Here is a 26,208-nt window from a genome sequence, read left to right as displayed (position 1 = left end):
CACTAAATGCATGTGTTAATGCTAACATTCCTATAATATTATGGAAAGTACACTATCAACAACTACGTATACTGGGATACATAATAGTTATACTAAATGCATGCGCTAACACTATCATTCTTACAGCATCAGGAAAAGTATAATAGCAACAACTACATTGTTCTAGACTAGTATAAACTCTACTCGTCTAGGGATCTCCATAGTATTCTAATTACCCTCAACTACCCGACTCCTCCAGTATCCCAAAATCTTTCTCGCGCAGTGTCGATCCTATCAATTGACGCAAGTAAAGCCATACGTAAAGTTAGCGAATTAATAGAATTAATTACTTTATTAGGAAATTTAGGTTTAGGTATATCACATGAGTCAAGGGTTCTCTAGGATGAGTTCCATGTCATCCTAAAATTTACAAGAATTTGTATTTAGGGGAATCGTCCAAATAACCCCATTGGGCCTAGGCTGGTGCATAGGTGGGGTGTTGGGTTGGGCTCGAGCCCAACCCAATAGGGCAGGGGAGGCCTTGGTGTAGCCCACAAGGTTAGCTGTGGTGAGTTAGGGTCCAACCGCAGCCCACCAACCCAACAGGACAAGGGAGGCCTTGGTGTAACCCACAAGGTTAGCTGTGGTGAGCTGGGGTCCAACCGCAGCCCACCAAAGATTTGATTGGTGGACTGTAGTCTGCAACCCACCCAAATCTTGGGTTTAGTGGGTTGCGGTCTGACCGCAGCCCACTAAAGGTTTGGTTATAGGCTACGGTCTGCAGCCCACCCAACCTTTGGTTTAGTGGGCTGCGGTCTGAACCGCAGCCTACTAAGGGATGGGTGGGGGTTTGTTTAACCCCCCACCCTCCCTCACTATCTCTTTTCTAGGGAAGGAGACCGAGGGGGGCTGGGGGAAAGGAAGCCCCAATTGCTGTCGGTGGCCCACTTTCGAGGTCGGCGGCCCGCGTCCATCACCCGAGGTGGGTGGTTAGTTGGAGGAAAGGGGAGGGGAAAGAGGAGGAGGACGGCTCAGCTCGACGGCGGCGGGGCATAGCCCGAGCCGCGGTGGAGTCGTCATCCGTCCTCCCCGCCTACAGGGGAGTGGGGGCAGCTCGCTCCGCGGCCGGGGTGGCCGACGAGGCGCGCTCCATGACCCCTCCCTTCACTAAGGGCCTGAAGCCCATCTAAAGACTCCCCCATCCACCGGAGCTCTCGGATCGGTAGCTAGATGCAAAGTCGTTGGCCGCTGAGGACTCCGATGATGACGAGGGGGAGGGGTTGATTTACTGAAATTTAACGAGGGGGTAGGGGCTTACCAAGGGGGTCGTACGGCTTGGCTTCATCAGCTTCGGCGTCGACAGCACGAGAGAAGGAGAGGGAGAGAGAGAGAGATGGTGGGGTGGAGGGAAATAGAGGAGGGTGGCTAGGTGGTGTGCACGGCAGGAGGAGAAGGACGGGGGTGGCAGGCTAGGACGCACGCACGCGCTCGAAGCGTGCATGGGCAATTTTTTTATATATATTTCAGGGTGTTACATCATCTCCATGTTGCTGCATATTACTTAAATTCATACTATTTTATAGAGATTTGGATGAAATGAAGAATGACTTAAATGTAATGGATGGTGTTGTTAGTTGTATTGAGAACTTTTATCCGGATGAAGCCATTCAAATTCACATTTCAAATGTGGAGATAAAAGTATATAAGGATGCCACTGGGATGTTTGGGAGACCGCTAACAAGATTAACAAGAGAAGTTAACAATGATGAATTCAACCCAGATAATAATTATCAATTAGCATATATAGTAGAAGTATAAAACATATGTATTTTACTCTTTGTATGTTACTAAGCTACTTTTTAATTTTTATGGTTATAGCTCATTGGTGGAGTGTATATGGAGCCAGTGCCTTCTACTTGAAATGCATGGCAGTGAAGATTTTTAATTTAACATGTAGCTCCTCAGGTTGTGAAAGAAATTGAAGCTCCTTTGAATGAGTAATATATCATTAATCATTGTATTGACTAAGCTAAATTGATGAATTTAATTATCAAATTGATTTGGTCTTTGATTTTAGATTCTTTCAAAGAAGAGAAATAGATTGAAAGTCAAGAGGCTGAATAATCTTATTTATGTATAATTTAATGTAAAAATGAAGGATCGAAAGATAACGAAAGATAAGGATCCAGTCGTTTCAAAAGAAAGAAATAATGTAATGGAATGGTTAGATAATGATCATGTAAAGCAAGAGGTTTTTTCGGATGAAGGGTTAACTTGGGATATGGTGACAAAAGTATCAAGAGCTGAGGAATATTTAAGATCAAGAAGGAGCATCAGATCTACTCAAGCTACTACTAGTGGCACTCCTTCCACTTCTCTAGATGAGCAATTAAGTCAGTTGGATGAAGAAACAGATGATGAGAATGATGTTGAGCTAAAGTTCAATGATGATTCCGATGATAATCTTTTGGTAGATGAAGCTCCTATCATAGATTGTTAAGAAGATTAGAAGATGGCATTTTTGTTATAGTTGTGAATTTGTTATGAAGTTGATAATTTTAATTATATATTATTTGTTATAGTTTTGATATTTTTTATCATGTTATTTGTTATGATTGTGAACTTGTTGCTAGGAACTTATGGTTGTGATATTTTTGAATATTTGATTATGTATTTATGTTATTTCTTGTGGGCATTATGGTTGTGAACTTGTTAATTGTTATTATGGTTATGAATTATGATTATGTTATTTAGTATTTTGGTTTAGTGCACTATTAAAATTTTTGTATATACTATATTGGTTACAACCTACATGTAATTATATAATGTTTATTATGTATCTGTATTATATATATATATATATATATATATATATATTAAAAATGCTAGATCACATTATCGCCTGGCTTCCGCCTAAGTGCTAGGCGGTGGGGTGACCACCTGCCACCCATGGCCGTCTTTCAAAACATTGAAATATTTAGTCATTAATATACTTTTATCTTAATCGAAAAAATTTATTCAAAGATATTATGATTATTTTGTACATATAATTATCTTAACTCATCTATATAATAACCGGTGAGTAAGAAAACTAAGAGCTTGTGTAATATATACTCATAATATTTATATGGTAAGGTGTAACAATAATAAAAACAAAAAGTAGGGATTTTTGATAAATTTTCCTAAAACCAACTGATAAAGCAACCAATTCTGGAACAATGGACGCATCCAGTAGCTGCTCTAACAGAGAACATTCAGACGCAGACGCTGAAACTGAAGTTAGTTAGATAGGCAGTTATTTCTACTGTATGCATTAAATGCAGTCTGTTACAGATGTGTGGTTGAGATGTGTTGACAGTTGTAATTTGAAGCTTATAAATAGCGATCTCTCTCTGTACTCTAATTGTGTGAAATGAAATGAAAATTTCTCAATCATCTCTTTCTCTCTAAACTCTATTACCAACTATATCCTTGCCTACTTTTTGAGGCGGTGGCGATTTGGCATGGCATTGAAATCGCAATTAGGTGGCGGCGGCATGGCATTAGGGGCATTCGACATCGGAGGGGCATCACGAGGTGGCATAGAACCAACAGCACGATGCATCACGAGGTGGCATAGAACCAACAGCACGATTTTGGAATTCTTGGTTTGGCGTCGGTGGTGCTTCTCTAGTTTGGAAGTTTTGCATGTTTTCTCTTCTACGTTCAAAGTTCCTTGACCTATCAAAATTGTGGGGCCTGTCATTGCGCCTGGATCTCTTATTTGCACGGGCATTATTTCGGACACACTCCTCATGGTATTTAGGGTCATAAGGAATATCTTGACTACCGATGAAAGGTTCACCTACAACAATAGCAGAGATATAGAAAATGAGAAAATATCAGCTTTATTTAGTTTTTCCCAAATTAAGATTACTATGTGTGTATCAATAGGATAAACTTGTAAATTCCCAAACAAAGAAGACAATGTCTTTCACTAAAGTCATCATTTATATAAATTCTTAATATATATATTTGGCCATGCCAGTAGAGCATGAGGATTAGCAAAAGTAGATCTTAGATATTAATGATTACATTTACACCTAAATCTTATATTACAAAAGCTGTGCAACTATCAACTGGATTTCTAGCAGTTCCCAATTTCTCCCAAATTTTCTTCAGGTAAAGAAAGCCACATAGGAATATGGTGCCAAGACTGCGAAACCACTAATTTCTTTCTTCAATTGATTTAAGAAACATAAGCAATAAGGTGAAGCTTTTGAGTTTCCTTTATGTAAACCTAAGTCAGCCAGTCTGGTTTGATAATTATATTGCACATTAAGTCCAGGAACTAATGATAGGCCATTACATTGCATTAAGGTATCGATCACATAATACTGATAGATTTGAAGAGACAACTTTATGAGCAAAAAGATTCAACAACCATCAACGAGGAACCAATCATCAAAGAAAATATAACATGAATTTCAATGGTCAAGATCAAAAAGCAACTGTATGTCAGTGGCTCCATGTTGTCACCACGTATATGGTAAACAATGTATATTGATATGCTTCATCAACATATTAAATATAGTGGATAAAAGAATATGAATCAACACATATTATCATCTTTAATAACAAATAAACAATAACATCAATTAAGATGACAAACAATAACATCGATTAAAGTGACAAAAAATAAGAAATGGCACGAAATATATATTCCCACTTCCTACAATTGAAGCAAAAAAAAAAAAGGCTGAACATAGTAAAGCAAGAAAGTTAACATCACCATGGCAGAAGCAGAGAATTAGACCTTTTCATGAAGTTGACTGAAATAATAAACTGACCAGAATGATCAAGATAGAATCTAGCTGAACAAAACACCAAGTTTATTTGGTACATACAACATGTGATAAATTTACTTAAGCGGCTCGAGAGTAAAGATGATGACTTCACTAATTCATATCCAATTTTCATACAGAAAAAAAGTAGCTGCCTAATAATGATCTAATGCACAAAACATCCCCACTTTTCTGGTCATGCGCATCTACTAATTATGTGAACCAATAAAGCTTTACTTAGTAAGAATTACAAAGCTTGATATCAAGAATAAGACATTGCACTAAGTTGATCAGTTTTATATAATGAACCTTCTGAGTACCTAACTAATTCATCAGAACAATAATTTTAAACTCATTTAAATGGAACCCAAGAGACAAGCTAAGTCAACAATGACTATAATATCGAATAGGCTTTTTAAACCCTATTAGATGGCTTCTTGAAAGTGACCTTTAACTCTAAGGAACCTCTCATATAAAAAATTATGGTCTGTTCACCAACACATACAGAAATATTGTAAAATAAAAGGAAAAATAAAAGGGGTAAAAAACCATATGTCGCTTCAAGCAGAATGTGTATGTGCATATAAAGAGAAACATCTTTCTTATTGAAAAGTTCAAATACATCTCAAATGTTATACCTATGAAAAAATACTGAAGTTACTTATTTTATTTAAAAGACTAAATAGACAAAAGCAATACAACGTTGGGACAGGCAACTGATTGTAGAAGGCATACCCTTGATTTTGTATGAAAGCTCCATAAAGACTAAGTATCTAAAAGCAAAGTAATTCTTTGTCGAGATAGAGTATATTTTGTACCTTACTTCTTCGCTGCAAACAACAGCAATTGAAATACCAAGGAACAAATAATAAAGAACAATAACACAGGGTCAAAAATCAAATTAATCTTCTCAATCCAAAAATTTAGACAACTATCGAAAACGAACCGGCTGAGTTAACAAGTCATAAACTTCTAGAGAATATGTCTATTCTTTTACTGCAGTGAAAAATTTATCTAAAGTTAATACCGCATGAATAATAGCAGCTTTTTTTTTCAATTTAGACATATACAAAACAAACATAAAGATATTTCCTGAGCCAAGAAAAAAAAAGGTCTCAATCTCTCCTTTGTACACTTGGTTTTTCTACCGCACCTGTTAGTTTGGAAGTAATTTAACTGAAACCCAGTAGTTTGTTTAGGATCAAGTGCTATTGACTTACCTACAACTACTTTAAGAGATTTACCTAGTTCAACTTTCATTTATAAGATTATATTCATTATTGAATCAAATTGACGGTTTAAGTCAATGTCATCAGTCTAAAGACTGAACACATTAATGATCATGAACTCTTGTTTTTTTCAGGAAGATCCATTGGGTCATTGGATCTTCAGAAGCAAGAGCAGCCAGAACAATTGCAGCCCTGAAGGAGCTTGCAAAGGTTACATATTTGCCTTGGAAGTCAACGAGGAGCTCGATTACTGGCCAGAGCAGGCTAGCCATGGCAGGAGATGGGTCAGTGTTACTCTTGCATCATGTTCAAACTATTCTTTGCATAGACCAGCAGTATAGCTAAGAACTAACCAACTATTTCGAATGATGCCTCCATAAATAGGTGTCTGTGATGGATGCATACAAACTTTCTCGGTACGAGTGGATGTGTGAAGCACTTGACTTGCTCTTACAATTTCTATCGAAGAGTAAGCTTGCGACTTCTGCATCATAATTGCATGGGCCGTCAACCTTGTGCAAGATTCTGCCTACTACGGCTGAGTCAGCTGAGAGAGCCATAGCATTATGCTGATAGCTCCTATATCAGCTTGCCGTCTTGTGGTCGTGACTGTGAGTGCTAAATCCACTGCTGCCTCTTAATTGCAATGATCGGCTGTAGTCTTCGAGTCTTAAATCGTCGGATGGATCCCACTTGTGCAGTATTTCTTTCGGTTGGCACTAACTTTGCTTCCAAGACGGGAAAAATCTTGTTAGTTGAAGGTTCACTTAATCCCAGGAAAAGCAACAGTTTGAGGCTTTAGATGAATCCAAGAGTTGCTTCTGGGTCCCATGTAAGTGCTGATTGTTTGAGTATGATCACTAATGTATCAAGTTTCACCCTGCGTTATGTCTCACCGTCTGTGAAATGGAGTTTTTCTTGATAAATATCGATATATGTGTATTAGCAATACAATTTGATCTATGTATGCATGTAACTAACCTGGTAACAAATGTAGTTAGTAGGATATTTTACGATGTTCTCCATTTCCAGTCATGATATCCGGACATTAACATTGCCATTGATAACAAGCCTACCTGATCTTGAAATCGGTTCTTCTGTCGAGAAAGGAAACATTTTGATCAATTTGTTCATCAACTGAACTTGTCTCAAGTGCAAACAAAGACAGCTAAGAACTACTATCATTTTTTGGAAGTAAATTCCGAAGTAGTTTAATTTTAGCCCAGATTTTCTACGATTTGTTCGAACCATTTGACTTGGGATAAACCTGAGTTGCATCACCACTACTTTCCTCGTTGCAACTTGCAACACGAGGAAAGTTTCAATTCTTTGATGTTGGCAAACATCACGATATTTATTTTCACAAATCACAAGAGTGGTATAAACCTTTTCGTAGTAAGTTTTTATACCTTTGAAATATTGGGTGTCTAATATACCTAAAATGAGTAAAGAAAAACAAGGCATAAATGAAGCACTAATCCAGAGATGGCCTCATATTTCAGGAAAGAACAACAAATAAAGCAAAAACGTTAAAAAAAGCAAATATTTCACACTTTTAATAACCTTGTGATTTTGATCTATATGAACATCACACGAGATATCCAACAGTAGATATGTTGAACAAAGCTAGTATTGCGCTACTCAATACTAGAGCACCAAATAAAACAATATTGCTCAAGCAAGAAACGAGAAAGATTACGCATTACATCCGCTACAAAGCAATTAAATTTATCAAGCACTAGATAAAACAAACATATGCGCCCAATAAAATGGCTGAACCTACCTAATTCTATATGACGTATATTCTAAAAAATCCCATAACAATTAAAAGAAAACATCATCGAATAGGCAAACAGAGAGAAAACTTCCATACACGTTGGCCTGATTAGTCCATACAACTAATATATAGATATCATGCAATGATGTTACTGGGCACATGCCTGAACTCATTGGCTGATAGGTGTAACTTTGTTATCCCTGCAAAACTCTGCTATATAAAAGGGAAAAGCAGATAGACACTAAGGGAAAAGCAGATAGACACTACTACCAGCTAGACTTGCACGTAATCCATACTATGAAAATAATTATCAATAAGTTCCATTCTAGCAAGATCTCAGACACTAACTACAGATTTTTCCAAAATTGTTCTCAGTTCTACACATCTCTACTTCTAATGTTTTACTGGTAATCCCTTCCAGGAACATCTCTTCCCTGATAAGCAGGTCCTCCATAACCTGATCCACCCTGTTCATAGTTAGGGCTGTCTCCTTGACCGTGGCCAGCTCCTTGATTGACTCCTCCTGGATAGCCAGGGTTTCCTCCTTGAAATGGCGGATTGCCTCCCTGATAATCACGGCCACCAGGCATGTTCCCATCAGGATTACCACCTTGGTAACCTGGGCCACCTCCCTGATAACCAGGGCCACCAGGCATGTTCCCACCAGGATTACCACCTTGGTATCCTGGGCCACCTCCCTGATAACCAGAGCCACTAGGCATGAACCCACCAGGATTACCTCCTTGGTATCCTGGGCCACCTCCTTGATAACCAGGTCTACTACCTGGCATGTAGCTGCTTTGTGGGTTAGGCATTTGGTTCTGGTAACTGTTGGGTGGACCACTCATGTTAGGAGGCGGTGGCATACCAGAGCGATTTGGCATGGCATTGAAATCACGATTAGGTGGTTGCGGCATGGCATTGTGAGAATTTTGCATTGGAGGGGCATCACGAGGTGGCATAGGACTACCATCACGGTTTTGGAATTCCTGGTTTGGCATTGGAGGTGCCTCTCTATTTTGGAAATTCTGCATGTTTTCCCTCCTGCGTTCAAAGTTCCTTGACCTATCAAAATTGCGGGGCCTATCATTGCGCCTGGATCTCTCATTTGCACGGGCATTATTCCGAACCCACTCCTCATGGTATTTAGGGTCATAAGGAACAGCTTGACCATCTATGAAAGGTTCACCTGCAACAATAGGAAAAAAAAATAGGAAATGAGAAACTATCTGTGTTACTTAGCATTTCCCCAATTAAGATTCTATGTGCATCAATAGAAGAAAACTAGCAAATATCCATGCAAGGAAGCAAAATGATATCTTATGAAGAATCAGCCTTCTAAGTCCACCACAATCACCTATTTTAGTTCGCCAAAGTCATCATTCTTACAAAATCATAATATATGTTAGGCCATGCTAATAGAGCATTGAGAATTAGCAAAAGTCCTAGATCTTACATGTTGATGATTACACCTAAATCTTATATTAGAAAAGCTGTGCAGCTATCAACTAGGTTTCTAACTATTCCAATTCATCCCAGATTTTCTTCAGATAAAGAAAGCCACAAGACCAAGATTGAATCTGGCATCAAAGCTGCAAACCAGCTAATTTCTTGTTTTCTATATCACACAGTAACCCTAGCAAAGAATGACAAGCCATTGCATTGCATTAAGGTGTCGATAAGACAATATGGATAGATCGAGAGGGACAATCTTATGTGCAAAACAATTCATCAAGAATCAACAAGGAACCAATAAATGAAGAAAATACGGCAAGAATTTAGATGGCAGGAACGAAGTCATCGAAATTTGAGTATGTTATTGGCTCCATGCCGTCACCACATCTCTGGTAAAGAATGAATTTTAATATCTTTTATCAATATATTAATATAGTGGATGAAAGAATATGAATCAACACAGAAGAACAACTATCATTCATAGTAACAAATTACCAATAACATCAATTAACATGGCAGAAACAAATATATGGCATCCCAATTATCATCCTCTAGAGCAAATTAACAATAACTTCAACTGTAGTGACGAAAACAAAGAAATAACATCAAGTATTTGTTCCCACAAGAGAAGCAATAAATGCTAAAGATAGTGCACTCAAAGAAAAAAAGTCAACATTACTGCAATGGAAGCAGAGAAAGTTAATATTATTCTAATTAAAGCAGAAGAAAATAACATCACCAATATTGTTCAAGCCTCTTAGCAACAATGTGGGGAATACAACAAAAGACTAGAAAAGGAACCAGCAGACTTTACACTAAATAAGTTTTAGAGTGATGAAATCCTATGCACATAAAGTTCTCAGACATACATGGTTGTCCAAACTCCACAAGAGATAATAGCAACCATGGTTTGAAAAATCGGTCAATCTCGATCCAAAACACGATCCAAAACACGATCCAATACAGAAACAATGATGGGAATCAGGTTGGTTCAGTTTGTTTCAATTTTAATGCATCAAGTTTCGACCGAAACAAGATGTTGATGCCTTTAGGGTTTGTAAGTTTTAATCACAGCCCTATATTGAAAGTGAATGGTGGCGGCAATGATTGATTGAACTTTAGGTTTGAAATTAGCATTGATTACTTAACTTTTATCTCTTTCCATTACTAGTCAACATTTATTTCTCCTAATTGCCCCATATATGGCAAAATTCAAATCTGTGTCCGTAAGCCTCATTAGGCACAAATTTATAGAAACCATGCCTAATTACAGCTGTAATTACTCCTCATCAATGGCTTCTGTTAGGTAATACCATGGTCAAGCACGATTAGGCAGCACATAGTGAACCTTGTGAGTACCCAAACTACTCATCAGAACAACAATTTTAAACTCATTAAACTGAAACTCAAGAGAAAAGCTAAGTCAATAGTGACTATAATATCGATCAGGTTTTTTAAACCCCATTAGATGGCTTCTTGAAAGTGACCTTAACTCCAAGGAACCTCTCATGTCGGAATTACCGTCTATTTACCAACACATACAAAAAAAGAAAAAAAATCATAGGGGTAGAAAACCATCATCTCAAATCAGACTGGGTATGTGAATATAAGGATAAATATTAATCAAATTAAAAATCTCAAATGCATCTCAACCATTATAACCATGAAGAAATACTGAAGTTACTTATTTCACTTAAAAGACAAAATAAACAATACAGGTAGACTTTTATAGGCATCTTTTGGTACTCACCTCCATAGTCCTTATTCTTGACATCCAGATAAGAATCAGGAAGAACCCAGCGAACCTTTGGCAACTCTGCATCATTTTGAGAAAAAGGCAAAAAATTAACATTATGCTTATACAAAAGCAATACATAGTTGGGACAAGATTGTCAAAGGCATACCCTTGATCTTGTATGAAAGCTCCTCAGAGACCAAGCATCCAAAAGCAAAGTAATGCCTTGTCGAGACAGAGTATATTTTCTGCCTTGCTTCTTCTTCACTGCAACATAACAGCAATTGAATACAAAGGAACAAACAATAAAGAACAATAACACAGGGTCAATCATCTCAATAAGTTATCCAACAAACTACTGTTCTTCTAATCGCTAAACCAAATTTATCATCCCAGTCCAAAGATTTAGGCAAGTATCGAAACCAACAGGCTGAAGTTAACAAGTCATGGACTTCTAGAGAACATGCCTAGTCTTATATGGCAGCGAAAAATTTATCTAAAGTTAATACCGGATGAATAATAGCAGTTTCTTTTTCAATTTAGACATATATAGCAAACTGAAAGACATCTCCTGAGCCAAGTAAAAAACGAATCAATCTTCGAAAGCACCTCAGAAAGAAAGAAAGGAGCAGGGAAAAAAAAGGCTATTATTAGATCTTTCAAGCTCTACAGAACCCACCACTTATCATCCCAACCAACTAAACATCGAATTCCAATTAAATACAAGTTAGGGTTAGGAAGCGCAAACCTCCCAACGATCATGGCAAGCGTCTTTATGTAGCTATCAATTATCTCATCACGAGAGACATCAGGATTCCCGGCCGGACCCGGAGGAGGCTCCATGACGACGAGCCAATGCTCGAAATCGCAGCCATCTAAGAGGATGGTCTCTTTCGGTGGGCGGTTACTCCAGTTCGGAGAGGAATCCCGGAGCGACGAAGTGGTCGGCTGCGACGAGAAGCATCGAATGGCGGCGATGGCCGGTAGGCGACGGTGGAGGAGAAGGTCCGCGGCGATGAGGGGGCGGAGGCGGAGGAGAGACGATGAGGAAGAGAGGAAGGAGCGAGAGGAAAGGAGGGAGAGAGAGGAGACCTTCGACAGGAGGGATCGGGTAGCCATTTTAGAAACCTAAGAAACGGAAGGGAAGCTGATGAGATGAGTGATAAACCCTGGCATTTTAATATTTTATACAGAGTGTAGTTAAGGGCAATTTGCAAAAAAGGCGACGAGGTGACTTGTTTCTAACCCTTTTTCCGTGAGATATACGATTAATTCTGATATAAAATTATTTTTAAAATAAAAAATTATATGTTTCTATTTGTCATGGATTTAATATTATGGGTCATATTAATTTTACATAAAGACTTAAATCATAACATATTTGATGCACCAAGAAACATTAATTATTTTATAAAAATATTTGATTATTTTTGTTGATTTGCATAGTTCTTGTGATCATATATTCATAATTCAAATGGTTTTAGTAAAAGAAAAATTATTTTTGAAAAATCTCATATGATTGATACGAGTGATCTTAATGTGAAAGTGCAAATTATGTGAGTGAAAAAAATTGATATATAGATATTTAGTCATTAATATATTTTTATTTTAATCTAAAAAATTTATTCAAAGATATTATGATTATTTTGTATATATAATTATCTTCACTCATCTTTAAAATAACCGATGACTAAGAAAACTAAGAGCACTGTGTAATATATATTCATAATATTTATATGGTATGGTATAATAATAATAATAAATATAGAAAGTAAGGATTTTTGGTAAATTTTTCTAAGACCAACTATATCATTCCCTACTTTTTGATAAAGTAGGGATTCATCAATTGTATTTACAAAGATACAATAAATGAAGCATGTCCCTAACTTTTCCAATTTGATCTATGTATACATGATGCAAATGTAGCATGGATATTTTGGTAGGCTGTTTTATTTATTCTTCTTTGATTAAACCTTCCAATCATGATATCAGACATTAAGCTTGCCACTGATCTCAAATTCACTTTATTTCCAAATTGCTTCATCTGTTCAGAAAGGATTCATCTGTTGGATTTGCCTTTATTAAAAACAAACAAAGATTGCTTAAAAAATATAATCATTCTTCCGAAAGTAAGTTTTGAAGCGTTTAAAAAGACTACTTAAAAAATACAATCATTCTTCTGAAAGTAAGTTTTGAAGTATTTAAAAAGAGTTTTGCCTCACATCATAATTTCGTTGAACCCAAATTTCAAAAAACATAATTGAATTGTTTAATTCAAATTTCATGTTGATACATAAGCAGATGAGAAGCCATTAGTATAAACATTTATACATCTAGTAAGCTTTATACTTCGATTAGGATGAAATATTTGGATATATATGCATCTGACAACCCAGCCATCACACAACTCACTACACAATACTCTTCTGAAAAATAAATCGAATATAAATAAATAAAAATAGATTTCATAAAAAATAAATAAGAAAAAAGCAAAGCACCCAGATGTTACCAACAAATATTTTAAGTCAAAAAATGCTCTGCTTTCCATATGTATGATGTGAAGATATTTTTCAACAGATCAAATATAACTTTGACTCCAAGCTATAGCTCTGTAGTATACTGTCCCAGTTGAATAACAAGATCATCTCAACTGAACCACCTCAGTTATATACTAGGAAGCAACTAAATTTATAAGAACAAGATAAAAGAAACATAGATACAATGGAATGGCTAAAACTATCTGTTTCATTACCAAATATAGTATTGAAAATTTAGCATCTCAGTTAGTCACCACCATATTTGGTACATATAATATGTGGTAAAATAACTTAAGCGCCTCAAAAGCAAGGATGATGATTTCACTAATCCATATTCAATTTTCATATAGAAAAAGATAGCTACCTAATAATGATCTAATGCACGAAACATCTCTACTTTTTTGGCCATGCTCATCTACTAATTATGAACCAATAAAACTTTACTTAGTAAGAATTACAAAGTTTGATATCAAGAATAAGACGTTGCACTAAGTTGATCAATTTTATATAGTAAACTTTCGAAGTACCCAAATAAATCATTAGAACAATAATTTTAAACTCATTTAACTAAAACCCAAGAGACAAGCTAAGTCAACAGTGGCTATCATATCAAACAGGCTTTTTAAACCCCATTAGATGGCTTCTTAAAAGTGACATTTAACTCCAAGGAACCTCTCATATAAAAATTACGGTGTGTTCAACAACACATACAAAAATATTGTAAAATAAAAGGAAAAATAAAAGGGTAGAAAACTATATGTTGCTTCAAGCAGAATTTTTATGTGCACATAAAGAGAAACACCTTTCTTATTGAAAAATTCAAATACATCTCAAATGTTATGCTCATGAAGAAACACTGAAGTTACTTATTTCACTTAGAAAACTAAATAGACAATACAGGTTGATTTTATAGACTTATTTTTGTTACTCACCTCTATAGTCCTTATTCTTGATATCCAGGTAGGAATCAGGAAGAATCCAGTGAATTTTCGACAACTCTACATCATTTTGAGAATAAAATAAAGCAATAATTTAATATTATGCTTATACAAAAGTAATACAATGTTGGGACAGGCAATTGATTGTAAAAGGCATATCCTTGATTTTGTATGAAAGCTCCTCAAAGACTAAGCATCCAATAGCAAAGTAATGCCTTGTCGAGATAGAGTATATTTTTTGCCTCGATACTTCTTCACTGCAAACAATAGCAATTAAAACACCAAAGAACAAATAATAAAGAACAATAACACAAGGTCAAAAATCAAATTAATCTTCTCAGTCCAAAGATTTAGACAACTATCAAAAACCAACCGGTTAAGTTAACAAGTCATAAACTTCTAGAGAGAACATGCATATTCTTCTACTATAGTGAAAAGTTTATCTAAAGTTAATACTGTATAAATAATAACAGATTCTTTTTAATTTAGACATATACAAAGCAAACTGGAAGACATCTCCTGAGCCAAGAGAAAAAAAAGGATCAATCTTGGAAAGCATCTCAAAAATCAAAAATAAATAAAAAAAATCAGGAGAATAAAAAAGAAGGGTACTATTAAAACTTTCAAGCTCTATAGAAGCATCTTATTTCAACTCACAAGAATATAACCAAAACTCATTTTCTTTTTTTCCCCACTTATCCAACCCAACCAACCAAACCTCCAATTCCAATTAAATATAAAAGAATATATTAGGTTTAGGAAGCACAAACCTCCCAACGACTATGGCAAGGGCCTTTATATAGCTATTTATGATTTCATCATGAGCGACATTAGGATTTCCGACCAAACCTAGAGGTAGCTCCATGACGACGAGCCAATGCTCGAAGTCACATCCATCTAAGAGGATGGTCTCTTTCGGTGGGTGGTTACTCTAGTTCGGAGAGGAATCCCGGAGTGACAAAATCGTCGGTTGTGATAAGAAGCATCAAATGGCGGGGATGGCCGACTATTAAGGATCAGATCTAGAATGATTTGTATGTAGAATGATTATAAAAATTTAGGTGGAGGTACCTTGTGAGTTAGGGTTCTAATGGCTCTAGTTTCACCTAAATAGGATGTCGGGATTAAAAGATAAAAATAAAATAGTGGAGATATATCAGGGAGAGCAGAAAGGTAATTTTTAACATTGTGGTGCTCGTCGGAGTGTGGTAGACGACCAAGGGTGGTGGTGGATGACCGGGTAGTAGGATGGTTGTTGGAGATAGAAGATGGCTAGGGTTTGGATCTTTGTAAATGATCTATGGTTAGAATCTATTCCTATGAAAATAAAGACAATCTAATGGCTAATGTAAAAAAATAATGATAAAAATAATAACTGGCTAAACTCAGATTTCTCTCAATGATCATTATCAACTCATGTCCACCCCTATTTATAGGAGTAAAATCCTTAGCGGACCGGATCCACATGCAAATTATCCGATTTATTTAAAATTCAAAACAGAAAGATAAAGTTAAATAACTGATTTGACTCGACTTAACCCATGTGGTCGGATCGTAACACCGACAGGCGACGATGGAGGAAAAGAATGTCAACGGCTATGAGGGGGTAGAGGCGAGGCGGGGAGAAAAGGAGCAAGGAGCAAGAGGAAAGGAGGGAGAGAGAAGAGACCTTTGACAGGAGCGCTTGAGTAGCCATTTTGAAACCCTAGAAATGGAAGAAGAGAAGTAGATGAGATAGTGATAAACCCTAGCATTTTATATCGCGAGTATTAGGTTAAAGGAAATTTGCAAAATCTTTTCGAACATTCTAGAAAAAAATTTAGATACTTATTAGAAAATAGTGCGATCCAAAATTTTTTGAAAATACTAAAATTACCTAGCAGCAACTTTAAAGATATCTTCTTATATTAAATGCAAGAGATCTCATTTGTAAAATATAAAAAAAAAATTCTCTAGTTCTCTCTCGCCTCTTGTGGGAAAAATCGTAATTGATCTTCCCTAATCTCCTCGTTGCAACTAAGGGGCTCTCATCTTTGCGAAACCCGCCTTTGGTTGTAGCCAATAGAAGAGGCACATGTGTGTGAAGGCGGGGCTTCCCCTTCTTTCGGCAAGGAATCAGAGAGTGTGAAGCTATGTCTTCTTTTCATTTTTTTTGTTCTCTTTTTCGTAATGTTAAATTTTTTTCTTAATGAATTAGTTGGCTCATGTTGGAATCGGATGAATAGAATAGAAAAAAAATGGGTTGGTTGGAGGAGATATGAATACTTTAGATGGCATTGAGGATTCTTTTATGATTTTGAATAAGGTATTAATGAGATCTTTGTTAGAGAGTGGATTGAGGGATTTTTTTATGGAGTATAAGATTGACTGCAAAGTGCTACACCAATGACATTTATACAAGATGATATTGCTAGGCTTTTTGCAGAAATTACAATGAAAATTATTATTAGAGTCGAAAGAAAGGGTAGTGCAAAGGCAGAAAGGTCGAGCATTTCGAGCCATGTGCATGTAGTGGCAAGGGTAGATCTTGCATGTTGCTCGGCTTGAAAGAGCAATCCAAGGCAGTCAAGCCAAAGATCGCATTGTAGAACTTCGCCATGGCTATAGAGAGGTTGATAATGGAAGGAGGTGAAGGAAGCAAAGTGGTTGCTAATAAAGTCGGCAATGCTAGTGGAAGATGGGGAAAATGGGAGGATAAATAAGATAAGAATGATTTATGTATTCTATAAATTACTCAGTATATTATAACAAAATATTCCTTTGCTAGTACTATTATATTTAGTTACAGTTAGGTTAAATTAACACGTGTTAAATGAAAGAAAAAATGAGGGGTGGGATTACAAAATTCTCAAAGATAGAGCATGAATAATAAAATAGATAAAATATATGGGGTGATTTATAATATTCCTTTTTTTGTTTAATTTCATTTGTTGGTTGTTAAATTAAACTCAGATGTTTTTGAAGATTAAACTCAAATTGTAGGGGTCAAAGGGTCAAATGATAAATACTTATAAGGTCGATGTTTATGATAACAAAAGTAAAATGAAGAGGGTTTTTAATTAATTTTCCAAAAATAAATCTTAGTTTTACAAAAAGATATATATATATATGTTAGCAAGTCGAGCTTGAGGAGGGATTGGAGGAGGCGAGGTTGGTGACGTCGTGACTGAGGAGGTGATGGCATCCAGTGATCGGTGAAGGCAAGGACGTCAAGGAGAGACTTTGGAGTTGGGGGTGGAGGTGGTTACGGGCTTAATTGGGATTTGAGGGAGATGGAGAGGGTAGGGCTAGGGTGTAATAGATGAGTTGGGTATTTAAATAGCGGAAAAACGGATATCCGTTATTCGAATCCGTATCCGATAATATTAGTTATACTCATATCCGTATCCGGATCTGGATATTTTCTTAATAGACTATCCATATCTAGATCCAGATCCGGACATTTTACTATACTCCTACTCTTATCTGTATCCCGATCTGGATTGGATAAGATTTTTCTATCCATATCCGATCCAATCCGGATAGGACTTAAACCGACCCGTTTTCACCCCTATTGATGGGCAACCATATTTGGTTTAAATTTTTAATTACTGAAGAACAACTGTTATTTCTCCCTTAAACAAGACTAAATACAGTTGTCAGTAGCTATGTTCATTCTTCTAGTGGTAAATGCTCATGAGGTTTGGTAATACTCATGGAAGATTGTAAGTCAGATGTTATTTTGGAGGGCTAAATAGAATGATAAACTACCCTTCTTCCTTTCTCAACTCCAATTTTAGCAGTTGCTTATACAAACTAATCAGGCAGGAGAAGGTATACAATAAGCAAAAGCAGTAATGCCAATTCCAATTAATTTACCGTCAGATTTACAGAAATCTTCTTGATGTTCAAGTCTTATGTTGCAAACCCCTAGAACTGGATATAAGTTATACTTAATAACTTATGACATATTGCAACTCATATAGACCATAAATAGTTAAATACTTGTGGCATAATTCTGACTACCCTGAACTGGGGTGACCTCTGAATAGTCTGACTCCTTAGTTTCTAATCAAGTTCATGGATCAGAAGGTAGAACACATAGAAATGAACTGATAATAGTTTGATTTCTTCGTCATAGTATTACCTCATGCATAGTTTACTATTCAATGATATTTTTCTAGGTAGTAAATTTTCATATTTGTGAGTTTCTCGCTGTTAAAATGTTGAAATGCTCCCAATTTTCTTTTTTTTGCTGTTACAAATAGTAAGTACAACTTTTCTATTATTTGTTACAAAGCGATATATGATTAGTCAGAAACTTTCTTTCATTCTTTATTTTTTTTTTTCTTATTACCAATATTTGTTAGCTGTTAGATTTTAGCAGTCTAGTCCATTTTCCTTACCATATGCATTGCCAATATTTGTTGTTATTTTAAAGACATCCGCCACTATGACGCAGAAGAGCCCGAGCAGAAAGTTTATCTCTGGAATATACACCTGCCCTTCATACTTGACAGAAGTGTGGATAACCTTAACCCTTCATACTTAACTGTGATATGATCGCAAATGCACCGGATATCATAGCTTGGCTAGCAATTATTCCAGCAGCAACAGCAACTATAAAGGTTGGCCAGAATAATGGACCTGTGATCCCGTGAAAGGTTTATTTTCTTTAGTTTATACTTCATATTGAGCTGTAAAGGAACGTTTAGGAAAACTGGGTTATTATCTCTTGCCTGGAATTGATTTGTACAAAGTATCACTAACTTCATGAAATTGATACTGAAGGGAACAAGAATAAGCTGAAGCCTATTTGTACTTTGAAACAGACACTGTTGTTACCATATGAGGTACCTAAATGGACATGTCAAACTTTTGGGAAAGAAAATGTACATAATACAGATATGTGCCACGTAGAACTGCATTCTTAATCATTGGGAGAAAGTTTGCTATACAAGATGGATATATAATTCTTATTCATCACTTACTATATAATGTAGCAGATTACTAGTTCAAGTATTGCCAATCTATCTGCCACACAAGCTCCAAAAATAGGCTCCACTCATTTCTGTTCTCTTAGGCTTTATCATATTAAGAAGCAAAATTAGATCTTGGAGAATTATCACAGAAAAATATCCAAATTCAGTTCAGATGATCCTATTTTTAGCTTTCTTCTGCATAATTAAACTAATAACTTGAAGAAGAACTAGAAAATAATGTCAGACAGATTCAAGAAACAAGTTGGATATGAAAGCATAGATGCTAATTCAGCTACCACGAGTAATGCTATCATGGAACTTGAAGTCTGAACTGAGAGGTCATAAAGTAATTCCTAGAGAGTCTGAAATGAACTGATAGAGGGAGATAAACCCACAAAAGAGAGCAGCTCAAATGACGTGCCAGCTACAATGTCATATAGGACTTTATCGATTGAATACAGGAAAATAATAATAAATAGGATTGAGTGACTAAGCTAAGCATTAGAAAGAAAACGATGAAAACCAAAAGAAGATTGACATGAAATGAAGAGAGACTTGTCAGGAGAGTATGAACAACCAATCAGAAAAGACAATATGATTTTGCTCTTCTATTTATCAATGTCTGCGATGAGGACTTCTTTCAATCTCACTCAAGTGTATCTTGGATGGTCAAAGAATAGTTAGTTTTACACTTTTACATGTTAGCACTTAGCACAAAACAGACATTATTGTTTTAGTTGGTTTCCTATAACCACTGTTGTAACTACGACTGGTTCCCATTCAGGGTTCATGTTACAGTTTCGTGGACATATAAGACTCGGAAGGTTAGAGGAAATCAAAAGATTCACACTTTATATGCAATATCACAGCTACACTGTAAATAGAATCCCAGCATAAGACAACAAACCATACCTTTGGATAGCGTGAGGAAAACTATGTAACAAATTAAGGGAACTATGTAAAATCTCTATGTAGAGCTACTCTCTGTTTTCTTTATGATGCTAGCAGAAAGAGAAGCAGGAGGCATGCATCATTACCTGAATGGCTCTTAACATTCAAATGACCGAGGTCAGCAAACATAGCCTTTATGCCTGCTTCATGTAACATCTTGTTAGCTACAGGAAAGCCAGTAAGGATGTATATATCACCATGGAAATAACCAAGTAAAAGCATGACCTGTAATGCATAGGACAACACCTCCAAGAGAGATCCTTCCTTGTTTTCCATTTCTTTTGAAGTAAGTAGTCTATCATGTACTCTGGATCGAATGCACGCAAAAATCCGATTTCATATGTGAATAAGTTGGCAAAAGAAACCATACAAGGATGATAGGAGCAAAGGAGTAACCAACTTTATCTGTACCGAGACGCTGAGCAGCAAATAGCACGAGCGATGGAAATATAAACAATTTGGCCTGCACAAGAAGAATAGAGAAAATTCGTGTTATTATAAGATAATTCAGAAAATCCAAAATCTCCAATTATAGTTTTTCTGGCAGTATGGATCTTGAATTATTCTGTGAAGTAGTTCTTCTTCTTCGGATGAGTGAAATTGTGAATTATCAAAATTTAAGATCTGCGGTAAAAGATCCCTCTGTAGCTTCTTATGCATATCTGGGCATGGTATAAATGTAGACTTATTTTCTCCTGCAAATAAGATTAAAAGCAACTTCACTTTAAATCAATCTTTCCGGTGTTGTTGTTTTTGGTCAGTCTTCTTTGATAGCCAATATTTTATCCTTTTGTTTTTTTGGATTTTCTCAAATTGTCCTCTCAGGGTAGTTTCATGTAATTACTGAAGCACATGCTGTTTGATAGATCCTTTGATTTTATTTCATTATCTACTAAGTTTAATTTAATGATACCAATTTCTCTCCGCTTCAGACTGTTTCCAAGATAATGTCACATTAATATTTTTTGTATAATGGTTGTGAAGTTGCTTGTAAGCATAGCATTACTCCTCCTATTAGTGAACTCATAGTTAATGTAAACTAAAAGGACAACATTCTATGTATGTTTGATTGGTACTTTGATTTTGTCTAGTTATCTAGTAAAGTTAGTTTGATGACACCAATATAAAAATAAATCAAGGAACCTCTTTTCTTTTAACAAATCGTCAATCTTATCAACTCGTTAATTTATTAGGAAAACCTAATTTGAATGTGACATTTTTGTAACAACAAGTGTCACTGCTAATTAGTTTTGTTCGTAAGCAATCCAAGTAAATTTTTATTTGGTTAATGTAACATAAAAGGATGAATTTTATCCAAATGTCTAATGGACCGTCACATCAAGCAGAGTTAGTATTTACAATAAACTGATGGAATAACTTTGGAATTGGGATTTCTTTTTGCTGAAAAATAAATAAATAAATAAAACTGTTATTTTTTTCCGAAAAGAGTTGCAAATGGTCAATTGGATCAACTTGGAACATTTACACAGATGACTTTTTAAAGATCTGCCTTAGTTAATTTAACATAACCCAAAAGAGAAATATTTTAAAATTTAGGGTAATTTTTCTTAGCCCATTAGAGCAGCGTAACATGTTAGAAGCTACAAGAAACTTAAATGGGTAATCAATTTTGTAAAGTATTCTCCAGCAAATCACAAGATATCGAAATTTATTTTGTTGGGGATGTGGAAACACCGAAACAGTTTGGTATCTGCTTATATGCTTATAGGGAAAAAAAAGAAAAAAGAAAAGAAAAAACAGAATGAATTTACAAAATCAATTGTTGGGTTTTACTTAATTAAGTTAGTTTGAGCTAGTCCCATGAAGTGACTTACTTGGCTAATAAGTAGTAGAGTTAGACTTTTGTTAAGGGACACTTTTACTCATGCCATTCAGTAAAAAAGAAGACAAGAGAAAATAAGTTTTTTTTTTATACATACAACAAGGGTTTGCAACTAGAGGATTTCTTGGTTTGGATCAAGGCACAATGATTTTCTTCTTCACATTTACAAGGGTGTTCTTGCTTTAAAAATATTTGGGTTTCTCTATTGGAGGTGTTATCTAAACTTATTAATTTGAAGCTAGGATTATTGATTTCTTGTGGATGGCATTCTTGTGACCTTGAGAGACTTGTTGTGGTGATCTTCTTTGTACCAATTCTTTTGATAGTGGATTCAATTTCATACTTCGAGAAGTTTTTCTTTGAGAAGGGTTCTTTTACACATAAATTCGATGTTCTAGTTTTCTTTGGTGCTTGGTGTTGTTAATTGCATATCTTTCTTAATTGGTATCAATTTTAGCTTTCATTGTCATATATCTCTTGAGTGGAAAAGAGAGCTCCTTTCCAACAAGTGGTATTAGAGCCTTGGTTGGTGTACATAAGATGTTTGACAAAATTTCCTAGAGAGCTATAAAGTGGATATAAGTAGAATGATGAGTTTAAATGATGCCAATTAGAGTATATGGAAGGGCAAGATGCTAGACTTGTTTTATTGCAAAAAAATGTATGCTACATTGGAAGGTGATGATGCTAAGCTAAAGGATATGTCAGAAGATAAATGGAAGCTTTTGAACCGGCAATTTGTTGATTTCATTCGACAGTAGTTGGAGGATAATGTCTACCATCATGTGAAAGATAAGACATCGGCTAGCATATTATGAAAGAAGCTAGAAGACTTACATGAGAGGAAAAGTGCAAATAACAAACTTTATGTTTTTAAAAAGTTTGTTAATTTGAAGTACAAGGAGGGCACACCAATGGCATATCACTTGAATAATATGCAAAGTTTAGTGAATGAGCTTGCAACCATGAAGATAATATTGGATGATGAATTCCAAGCACTTCTACTCATAAGTTCTCTTCCGAAAAGTTATGAAATCTTGATGGTTACTCTCATAACAACGGCATTGAACGGAGTAGTGACAATGAACACAGTGAAGGCTAGTTTGCTTGAGAATGAAATAAGAAAGAAGAATATAGATTCTTCACACTCACAAGTTCTTGTTTCGGAAAATAGAGGGAGGAGCAAAAGTTGTTTTTCTTACAATCATAATAAATTTAAAGGTAGATCTAAGTCAAGAAAGGTATACATTGTTACAATTGTAGTAGACCCGACCACATGAAGAGACATTGCAAGTTTCCAAGAAAAAAGAATGAAAAGAAAAGCGAAGGCAAACAAGAGGATAATGATACCACCGTGGTTTCGGATGAAGAATTGATGATATTATCCGCTTGTGACGAAACTTGTATTGCCATTGCAAACCAAGACTTAGATTGGATTATTGATAGTGGAGCCTCATGTTATGCTACCCCAAGGTTGAATTTCTTCACTTCTTACAAGGCGGGAGACTTTGGTTTTGTGAAGATGGGCAACAATGGAGTTGCAAAAATTGTGGGCTTGAGTGATATACATCTTGAGACTAGTTTAGGTAATAAGCTATGTGAGGCATATTCTGGATATTTGTTTGAATTTAATCTCCACTAGCAAATTGGACGATGATGGTTTTGAAAATCGGTTTGTTAATGAAAATTGGCAAAGGTACACTTATCTTAACAAAGAGGAGAAAATGTTGTTCACTTTACCGGACTCAAGCTAAGGTGTACAATAGGTAAATTAATTCCATAGAGAAAGAGACATCTATGGATCTATGGCATAAATGGCTTGGTCATATGAGCGAGCGAGGCCTCCAAGTACTTGCAAAGTAAGCGCTCATTTCCAATGTCAAAGGTATGCCATTAAACCGGTGTTCTCATTATATTATTGAAAAACAAAGTAGAATTTCATTTTTCACATACTTCTTGTAGAAAGCATGATTTATTAGAGTTGGTGCATTCCGATGTATGTGGGCCCATGAGAAAACAATCTATGAGTGGTGCATTTTACTTTGTCACTTTTGTAGATGATACTTCTAGAAAGGTGTGGGTATATACAATGAAGCACAAGAATGAAGTATTTAGCATTTTCAAGCACTTTCATGCAAAAATTGAAAGGAAAATCGGAAGCCTTTGAAATGTATTCGAACAGACAATGGTGGAAAATATAAAGATCTATTTGAAATCTATTGCAAGGAGCATAGGATCTGATGTGAGAAGACGAAAAGCGATACTCCTCAACATAATGGTGTGGCGGAGCGGATCAATCGCACTATTTGTGAAAAAATGAGGTGTATGTTGTCACATGCCAAGTTGTCAACATCATTTTGGGGAGAGGCAATGCGGACCGCATGCTATTTGATTAACCGGTCTCCTTCAAAACCTTTGAAATGGTGATTATTCGGAGAAGGTGTGGATCGGTAAAGATGTCTCTTTCAAGCACTTGAAGGTATTTGAGTGCAAAGCTTTTGTTCATGTTCCAAAAGGTCAAAAAAGTAAACTTGATAACAAGTCAAGGTCATGTATCTTCTTGGGTTATAAAGGTGATGAGTTTGGTTATGGATCCAAAAACTAAGAAGTTAGTTAGAGGTCGAGATGTTGTGTTCTTTAAAGATCAAACTATTGAAAATGTTGACAAGGTTGAGAAGCCACAAGCTAATGAAGGTGAGCTTGTTGATTTGAGGCCTATTTCTCCTCCGATGATTTGCGATGAAAGGGGAGATATTAAAAAAAGATGAACATGAAATATTGGGTGAAAATCCTCTTGAAGATTCTAACCAACAAGGAGAACCTACACATGAGCAATCTTCTCAAGATCAACCACCACCGGTACCATATATTAGAAGATCTATAAGGGTCTCACAACCATCAAGAAAATACTCTTCTAATGAGTATGTGATGCTTAATGATATTAGAGAGTCGAAAACATTTCAAGAAGCTAATATGCATGAACAAAAGGACAAATGACAAAGGGCTATGCAAGAGGAGATTGATTCTTTGCATAAAAATGAGACATACGATTTGGTGAAGCTACCAAAGGGCCAAAAAGCTTTGAAGAATAAATGGGTGTTCCTATTGAAGAATGAAGGTGATAATCAAGTCAAGTACAAGGCACGACTAGTTGTCAAAGGCTTTGAGAAACGTAAAGGTATTGACTTTGATAAAAAAAAATTCATCGATTGTTAAAATGTCTTCTATCTGGATTATTCTAAGTCTTGTTGCATGCCTAGACTTAGAATTGGAGCAATTAGATGTCAAAACCGCTTCATGGTGATTTGAAGGAGGAGATATATATAGAGCAACTTCAAGATTTTGTTCATAAGAGCAAAGAAAACTTGGTTTGCAAACTAAAGAAGAGTTTGTATGGATTGAAGCAAGCACCTCGGCAATGGTATAAAAAGTTTGATGGTTTTATGACGAGCCACAAATATAAAAGAATAAATGCGGCTCATTGTGTTTATGTTAAGAGGTTTGCGGATGGTGATTTTATTATTCTTCTGCTCTATGTACATGATATGCTTCTAGTTGGCAAGGATGTAGAGAAGATCAAGAAATTGAAGAAAGATTTGAGTAAATCCTTTGATATGAAGGATTTGGGACCAGCAAAGAAAATTTTGCGCATGAAAGTTAAACGTGATAAGAAAGCAAAGAAGTTGTGGCTATCACAAAAGAAATATATTAAACAAATTCTAGAGAGGTTCAATATGAATAATGCCAAATCGGTTGGAACATCATTTGCGGGTCATTTCAAATTGAGCTCAAAGCAATATCCTTTAAATGAGAAGGAGGAAAATGAAATGAAAAGTATTCTCTACTTTTCTGCCGTAGAGAGTTTGATGTATGTAATGGTTTGCATAAGGCCGGATATAGCATATGTGATTGGTATGGTTAGTAGATTTCTTTCTAATCCGGGAAAAGAGCATTGGGTAGCCGTGAAATGAATAATAAGA

General features: G+C 35.8%; 1 protein-coding gene and 1 long non-coding RNA gene across 2 annotated transcripts; both read right to left on the bottom strand.

The window, feature by feature from the left end:
* Positions 1-7,876: 7,876 nt before the first annotated feature.
* Positions 7,877-12,173, bottom strand: LOC140758437 (multiple organellar RNA editing factor 8, chloroplastic/mitochondrial-like). The gene is made up of 4 exons (XM_073094605.1): positions 11,747-12,173; positions 11,168-11,265; positions 11,014-11,079; positions 7,877-8,997 (listed from the first exon to the last, which is right to left on the bottom strand). The coding sequence occupies exons 1-4, from the start codon at positions 12,115-12,117 to the stop codon at positions 8,210-8,212; spliced, it is 1,323 nt and encodes a 440-aa protein (XP_072950706.1). The 5' UTR covers positions 12,118-12,173; the 3' UTR covers positions 7,877-8,209.
* Positions 12,174-18,916: 6,743 nt separating this feature from the next.
* LOC140758472 (uncharacterized) lies at positions 18,917-20,910 on the bottom strand. Its single transcript, XR_012104115.1, has 4 exons — positions 20,786-20,910; positions 20,611-20,692; positions 20,472-20,525; positions 18,917-19,149 (listed from the first exon to the last, which is right to left on the bottom strand). It is a non-coding gene; the product is annotated as an uncharacterized lncRNA (long non-coding RNA).
* Positions 20,911-26,208: the final 5,298 nt, after the last annotated feature.

The sequence above is a fragment of the Typha angustifolia genome, chromosome 3 (assembly GCF_048772165.1).
Source record: "Typha angustifolia cultivar Huaian chromosome 3, ASM4877216v1, whole genome shotgun sequence".
Classification (NCBI taxonomy): Eukaryota; Viridiplantae; Streptophyta; class Magnoliopsida; order Poales; family Typhaceae; genus Typha; species Typha angustifolia.
This window is presented reverse-complemented; position numbering and strand designations above follow the sequence as displayed.

Excerpts from the sequence above, each read along its gene's own strand:
- LOC140758437 (XM_073094605.1), bottom strand. The coding sequence starts at position 12,117 with ATGGCTACCCGATCCCTCCTGTCGAAGGTCTCCTCTCTCTCCCTCCTT. Across the intron at positions 11,266-11,746 it reads CTTGCCATGATCGTTGGGAG|TGAAGAAGAAGCAAGGCAGA; the intron begins GTTTGCGCTTCC and ends GTTATGTTGCAG. Across the intron at positions 11,080-11,167 it reads GCTTTCATACAAGATCAAGG|AGTTGCCAAAGGTTCGCTGG; the intron begins GTATGCCTTTGA and ends AAAATGATGCAG.